Below are 8,087 nucleotides of genomic sequence, written 5' to 3' on the forward strand. Positions count from 1 at the left end.
TCTCCCTCTGTGTGTCTCTCTCTCTCTGTCTGTCTGTCTCTCTCTCCCTCTCCCTCTCTCCTTCACACAAAGCCTAGTCTCTCCATCCACAGGCACCCCACGTGCAGGAGTTTCAGTGTCAGTTTCAGTTTCAGTTTCATGGGGACCGCCCATTGGCCGACACGTCACGTCAGACCACGTGATGGATACCTGACCTTGGCATTAAGCCAACGTGCTGCTCAGACCAAGAGAGCCTGCCCTGGGTTTGTGGAAAACATGAACCACAATAACATCAACAACAAAGGAAAAAACAACAGATTTCTCGGTGTGAAATTCGGGCTGCTCTCCCCAGGGAGAGCGTGCTGCTACACTGCAGCGCCACGCTTTCTTTTTTCCTGCGTGCAGTTGTATTTGTTTTTCCTATCGAAGTGGATTTTTCTACAGAATTTTGCCAGGAACAACCCTTTCATTGATTATTATTATTAGTATGTTTATTATTAGTAGTAGTGTTAGTAGTGGTAGTATCCGGCATTATTCAGAGAAGGCAACTGCTGTCCCGACTATCTGGGCTAGAATTTGATGACAGTGCAGAGTGTCTTGTCCAAGACACATCCCCACTCTCTCGGCCAAGATGGTTTTAGGACAGTCGGCGTTGGGAATGTTCCTAAAGACCGACTGGCCCCCAAGGCTGCAGCACAAAAGTCTAAGCTGTGAATTAATTCCCATTTGCAGTGGCGGAGAAATCACTGATCATAGAGCTCTCACTTTGCTGTTGGCCCAGCTGTAAGTCTATGTCAATCAATGATATAATATCTGATACAAGCCTAGCGGCGAGCCCTGTAATTATACTAATGCATTTACTGATTTGTTCATGTGGAGTGATGGCCTAGAGGTAACGCGTCCGCCTAGGAAGCGAGAGAATCTGAGCGCGCTGGTTCGAATCACGGCTCAGCCGCCGATATTTTCTCCCCCTCCATTAGACCTTGAGTGGTGGTCTGGACGCTAGTCATTCGGATGAGACGATAAACCGAGGTCCCGTGTGCAGCATGCACTTAGCGCACGTAAAAGAACCCACGGCAACAAAAGAGTTGTCCCTGGTAAAATTCTGTAGAAAAATCCACTTCGGTAGGAAAACAGATAAAATTGCAGGCAGAAAAAAAAGTAAAAAATAGATGGCGTTCTGTGTGGCGACGCGCTCTCCCTGGGGAGAACAGCCCGAATTTCACACAGAGAAATCTGTTGTGACAAAAAGAGTGATACAATACAATACAATACAATACGATACGATACGATGCAACACAATACAACCCAACCCACCACAACCCAATACAACACAGTACACGTGTCCCCAGCAGGATGCACAGCCCGGACGGCCAGCAGACGGCCCCGCCCATCAACAACCTCCTGCAGCCTGACCTCTACGACAGACTGGACGCTCTGACCATCGAGAGGACCCGGGTGGTCAACACACAGCTGGACAGACGTCTGTGGGCACAGCACCGACTGCTGACCAAGTACAAGTACGTGGGGAGAGGGGAGACAGGGAGAGGGGGAGAATGAGAGAGAGTAACAGAGAAGGGAAGATACTTACTTACATACTTACTTACTTGGATATCTATATAATGGGTATGGATACTTTGTAACATGATTATTGGCTGAGTCATTACATACTTACTTACTTGGATATCTATACATGGGTATAGATAATTAGTAACATTATTATTGGCTGAGTCATTACATACTTACTTGGATATCTATATATGGGTATGGATACGTATACAGCGCCTGTCCTCGGAGGGAGACCAAGCTCATAGCGCTTTACAAACACGGGGTCATTTGCACAACAGGATGCCTACCTGGGTAGAGCTGACTGACGACTGCCATTGGGTACTCATCATTCGTTTCCTGTGTCATTCAATCAGGTTTCAGGCACGCACACATATACGCTCAGACAGACATGTAACATTTTACGCGCATGACCGTTTTGTAAATTTGTCCCACCATATAGGCAGCCATACTCCGTTTTCGGGGGTATACATGCTGGGTACGTTTTTGTTTCCATCACCCACCGACCGCTTACATGGATAACAGGATCTTTGACGTGCGTATTTGATCATCTGCATGCGTATACACTCAAAGGGAGTTCAGGCACTGACAGGTCTGCACATATGACGACTTGGGAGATCGGTTAAAAAAAAAAAAAATCTCCACCCATTACCCACCAGGCGCCGTCACTGAGATTCGAACCCGGGACTCTCAGAAAGGTCCAACGATTTACCCATTCGGCTATTGCGCCCGTCAATACTTACTTACTCAATTGATTGATTAATTAACGCCAATTATTCAATAAACATTTACTACTTCTTAATCAACTGATGATTACTTCATGGAGCAATCAGTGTGTCCCACTCCCCACCCCGGGTGCTGCAGGCTGGCGGCGGAGCGGCACCACAAACGAGAGAAGGAGCGGGTGCGGAGGGAGCTGACCCAGATCAGCCTCAAGCTGCCCACAACCTCCAGGATCTCGGACTTCAGGAACAGGTTCCTGTACGGAGGAGACCACCACGACCACCACCAGGATGAGGACCTCCACCACCACCACCACCACCACCACGGGTCATCCTCCGCGGTCAGCAAGTCCCTCCCAGACCCGAGGACCCACCGAAGGCCCCGCGGGGTGCCGGGGGACAGGGGTCACCAGCTTCCGTTCTGCGCCAGGTTCTTCATCCACCACCTGCCCGGCAAGAGGAAGTTCTACAGGACACGGTCACCCACCCCTCTCCCGCTCCTGCTGGCCGCTGGGGGAGGGGGAGGAGGAGGAGGTGATGGTGGAGGGAGTGATGGTGGTGGAGAAGGTGGCGATGGTTGGGGAGGTGGTGGTACAGGAGGGAGAGGTAGTGGTGATGGAAGAGGAGGAGGTAGTGGAGGAGGTGCAGGTGGTGGTGACGGTGCGGTAACCATGGTCCCCGCCCTGACTTCCCGTTCTGACGCGGATGCAGAGGAAGCTGGCAGGGCCGTGGACTCCGTTCATCAGGTCAGCCCGACCCGTCCTACAGACAGCTCTGCTGCTGATGCCGGCCTTCCCCCTTCCTCACGGACTGACCCCACCAACCAGCCATCGCCATCATCGCCGACAAACAAGCAACAAACTCCTTCCGGCGACGCCGCGCAGAGCATCAAGAACGGTAACCGAAGCCCCCGCCAAAGTGACAAAGGGGGAGAGCTGGACAGGAAGTCCACTGCACAGTCCAGGCGTCCGACCGGAAAAACGACGTCACTTCCGTCCATTCAAAAACAACGTGTCAGATTGGCTCGAAGTTCCCCAAGCTTGTTCCAAGGATGACGTTTGTCTGAAACTCGCTGGAAAAGAAACAAAGTAACAAACAAAAGAAGAAGAACGCGTTTCCACAGCAGGCTGAGCTGGACCATTCAAACAACGGCTTGATACATGACAGCAGCAGACGTCCTTCAGTACCGGGACACAATGGAGGTGTATTCTGGGCGGTGTTCCTGCCGCAGCATCGGTTGTGGCTTGGCAGGTCTTCTCGAGAACGACAGTCTCTCCCACGCTTTGAGCGGACGAAGTTTGATGCTGGTCTGTCTGTCAGACTCTGGGCCTCCCTTCTTTGCCGTTTCTCCTCTGGCTGTTGGGCAAGTGTCTGTTGGAACATAGAGAGGCCTTTCTGCACTGTCTACCTTCAGGATGATCGTTCTGAGGCTACAGCTTCTCACCTTTTCAGTTAATTAATTTGTTAAAATAATGAAAAACGTGAATGTAAATTAAAATTTTCTTCTTCTTTTTTTATTTTTTATTTATTTTTTTTACTGATGACGGTGGACGAGGTGACCCTGTTTAAATGACGAACAACGGCAGATGAAGCCTTCTTCTTCTGCGTTCGTGGGCTGCAACTCCCACGTTCACTCGTATATACGCGAGTGGGCTTTTACGTGTATGACCGTTTTTAACCCGCCATGTAGGCAGCCATACTCCGCTTTCGGGTGCGTGCATGCTGGGTATGTTCTTGTTTCCAAAACCCACCGAACGCTGACATGGATTACAGGATCTTTAACGTGCGTGTTTGATCTTCTGCATGTGTATACACACGAAGGGGGTTCAGGCACTGGCAGGTCTGCACATATGTTGACCTGGTAGAACGGAAAAATCTCCACCCTTTACCCACCAGGCGCAGTGATTCGAACCCGGGACACTCAGATTGAAAGTCCAACGCTTTAACCATTCGGCTATGGCGCCCGTCGGCAGATGAGGCCAGATGCTGTTCAAGGTACGTCATGAAATGAGTGGAAAATAGTCAGCAGAGAATGACTGACGACAGTGAGAAAAACAACAAAAATAGCCCATATATTTGGATCTCCTTCACTGAAGCCAGTCTCAAAAGACTTGTGTGGAAATATGAACACCAGGACGCTTGGTAATATTTATTTGTGTATTCATATATTTATTCATGGAATAATTTCATAATTGATAAAATAAAAAGAGAATTATAAACCACAGTTCAACAGACTTTTCAAGCGTGAAATGCTGAACCCACCCACTTCATCAACCGATCCTTTTTGTCTCTCTTCGCTTCATTTTCTCTCTGTTTGTCTCTTCCTCTTTCCCACTATTTCTTTGTCTGTCCGTCTCTGTTTCTCAGTTCGTCTGTCTGTCTGTGACTGTGGTGTGTGACACATGGTGTGTGTGTGTGTGTGTGTGTGTGTGTGTGTGTGTGTGTGTGTGTGTGTGTGTGTGTGTGTGTACGGCAGATGTGGTGGAGCGTATATGGATTAGGCCGCACGCACGCTTTGACACCATGAAACTGACAACTGTCACTGTAAGACGTGCGTATGATGGAACAGCAATTCAGCAAGATCCCGGTTCACTCTTTCGCCTGTATTCTGTTTCGATCTTTGGACAGAAAACACAGACAGTCAAGTATAAAAACACTGCAAACTTTCCGTCCTGGGGGGAAAGAATAATGGGGGAGGTGTTACCAGCTTGACGACAGCACTCAGGGGAGGAAACTGCTTCGGAAACTACAATTTTCATAGCCTGTTGTGAGTTATGTTTCTTTGACTTAATGGTCACTTCCTCCTCTTTTTTTCTTTCCCCCCCTTTTCTACTTTTTTTCTTTCGTTTGTTTGTTTTGCAACAGCACTTCTTCTGGTACTTTGTAAACGACTTGGAGTTCCTCCAGCTTTATTTTCTGTTCTGACGATTTGTCGATGTTAGTTGTTACTGACAAAAACACCAACACTTTGAGGATGAAGGGCTCCATGACTTTGGTCAGCCCATGAACAAGATTATCTATGTCACTTTGCAGTCTGACGCGCACTGCATTTGCACGTTTTTGTCTTTGTTACGTGTGAGAGAAAGAGAGAGAGAGGGGGGGGAGGGGGGAGAGGGAGGGGGAAGGAAGGAGAGGGGGAAGAGAGAGAGGGAAGGAAAAGAGAGAGAGTGGCGGAGGGAGAGGAAGAGAGAGGGAAGGGAGAGGGGAGAGAGACAGGGAGGGAGAGAGTGAGAGAGTGGGAAGGAGAGAGAGGGAGGGAGGGAGAGAGAGAGTGAGAGAGAGAGGGAAGGAAAGGAGAGAGAGGGAGGGAGAGAGAGAGAGGGAGGGAGGGGGGAAGGGAGAGAGAGAGAGGGAGGGAAGAAAGAGAAGGGAGAGGGAGGGAGAGAGAGAGGGAAGGAGTGAGTGAGTGAGGGAGAGAGGGAAGAGAGAGGGAAGGGAGAGGGAGGGAGAGAGAGGGAAGGGAGAGGGAGGGAGAGAGGGGGGAGGGGAGGGAGGGAGGGAGAGAGAGAGAAGGGGGGGGGAGGGGGAGAGAGGGACAGAGAGAGGGAGAGGGAGAGAGAGGTATAGACCCGCTCATGCATCAAAGACGGAAGATGCACCTCACGGTTGAGCGACTGTTAACTAAATGATTCGGTCAGTGCGGCAAAGGAACTGATTTTTTGCTTATCAAGAGTTGACTGTGTGTGGCTGAATGATTCAGTGTGTCGGCAGTCCTTGTGTCTGCACTCTGTCACAGCAACAGAGTTCAAAACACTAAAGGAAAACAAACAAACAAACAAAAAACTAAAAAACACAACCAAACTGAGGTCAGCAAACAACCGCGTTGTTTGTTATTGTCATTTCCTCTGAAACATACATTAACACTTTCCCACACTAATATTCACAAGCATTCCCTCTCTTTCACCCACTACCTCTCTTCTTTCCGTCCAGTAACACTTCTAGTGACTATACGTTAAATTGAAGATCTACACACACACACACACACACAGAAGCCAGCCTTTCTTCATACGTCATACATATACGCATGCTCGAACATGTACAGACACTAAAAAGTCAAAGTCATTCCTTTAGAATTCAAACGTTTTATTAGAATCTTTGTGGAGTTTTTATCATCATTATTTTCGTTGTTGCTTTTTAGTCCAGATGTCGACAGACAGGCCAGGCAGTCAGAGCTGAAAACTGTAAATATCCACTACATACAAAAACAACAACAACAACAACAAAACATGGAAAAGACAAGAGAGGCAAGGCCTTCAAGACTCACTTGTGATGCACTTTAAAAAAAAAAATCCAAGCTTTTTATGTATTGAGTATAATTTCAAAATGTAATGTTTAAGATGAGAAAGATCAGTTTAAAGCAAACTAAGTCCCCTAGCATTAATTAGAGTAATTTCCCTTTTTAACTATCTGCACCAAAACGTTTGCAAATAAATAAAATTTCCATGCTTAGCAAAAGAAGTTCCTGTTTTAACAAAAAATGATAATAATGACTGCTCTTGTTGTTGGGTCAGAATATCAGATCAAAGTGCCAAGTTTAGAGAATACAAAATATATGAATACAACAGTAAATGCAGTTTGCATATAATTAGGCTTTTTTATTTTATTTTTTTGTGCCCATCCCGGAGGTGCAATATTGTTTTAAACAAGATGACTGGAAAGAACTGAAGTTTTCCTATTTTTATGCCTAATTTGGTGTTGACTGACAAAGTATTTGCAGAGAAAATGTCAATGTTAAAGTTTACCACGGACACACACACACACACACACACACACACACACAGACAACCGAACACCGGGTTAAAACAGACTCACTTTGTTTACACAAGTGAGTTAAAAATTAGGCGCAATTTCAGTCACATTAAATGCACACAATTCTAGGACATGTCTCTGACGTTAATTAATTCACTCAATATTTCGCCGTAGAATTAAAAAGAATGAACTGAATATAAAGACAAGTACACATCATACATGATTTACCACGGATAACACATTATACATGATTTAACACGGATAACAGGCATATAAATCCAAACATGCTAACGGGCAGCAGACCCGCCCAAGGCGGATAAAAAAAACCAACAAAACGTAACAAAGTGCCCAACTGTCCCAATTATCAACTGCGAGAAAGCCACACTTTCTTGTAATTACAGGCTTTCTTACAACCATGCTTTCTTGGAAGCCCAGGCTATTTGGCAAGGTGCGGGAATCGGATGGCGAACAAGCGTAAGGCTTCAATACCAGTCCACTACATAGTGCCAGAACACGGCAGAAAAAACAATTGATCATCGACCCGCAGAACCTGAAATAAAGAAAAGATTGTGAAATGTTCATTGTGCTGTTTTCTGTGGCTATTGCTTTTGGTAGTTTTCTTTTTTTTCTTTCTTTTTTCTTCTTTTCTTTCTTGTTCTTGTTTCTCCAACAAAAAACCTGTGTGCTGTGCATTTCTATATGGAGAAATATACCCTCCTGTGCAAGAGACCAAAATAAAATCTGGAAAGGAAAATTGGGCACAAGCACTCATTGTAGCGACGCGCTTTCCCTGGGGAGAGCGGCCCGAATTTCTCACAACAGTAATCTGTTGTGACTACAGGGTAAGACAATACATTACAATAAAACACACTGTTGGAGATAAATGACAAGGACAGTGGAATAGAAAGGGTGGAGATGGGGGGGGGGGGAGGCACAGAGTGAGTTGGAGGAGGAGGGGAAAGACGTAACCCTGGCTCCAACATACACACAGAAAATTTCCAATCATGAACTACAGAAATAAACTGATCCAAGCAAAAATTACTGATCAAGAAAACGACACAAAACGAAACT

At 46.6% G+C, this 8,087-nt stretch overlaps 1 protein-coding gene across 1 annotated transcript in view; it reads left to right on the forward strand.

The window, feature by feature from the left end:
- The window catches only part of LOC143296252 (uncharacterized), a 10,671-nt gene extending 6,213 nt beyond the window's left edge, over window positions 1-4,458 (forward strand). Inside the window, exons 2-3 of the mRNA XM_076608089.1 lie at window positions 1,335-1,499; window positions 2,410-4,458. Of these exons, the coding sequence (XP_076464204.1) occupies window positions 1,336-1,499; window positions 2,410-3,322 (1,077 nt within the window). The 5' untranslated portion in view covers window position 1,335 and the 3' untranslated portion in view covers window positions 3,323-4,458. The remainder of the gene's footprint in view (window positions 1-1,334; window positions 1,500-2,409) is intronic.
- Window positions 4,459-8,087: the final 3,629 nt, after the last annotated feature.

The sequence above is a fragment of the Babylonia areolata genome, chromosome 21 (assembly GCF_041734735.1).
Source record: "Babylonia areolata isolate BAREFJ2019XMU chromosome 21, ASM4173473v1, whole genome shotgun sequence".
NCBI classification, from domain to species: Eukaryota; Metazoa; Mollusca; class Gastropoda; order Neogastropoda; family Buccinidae; genus Babylonia; species Babylonia areolata.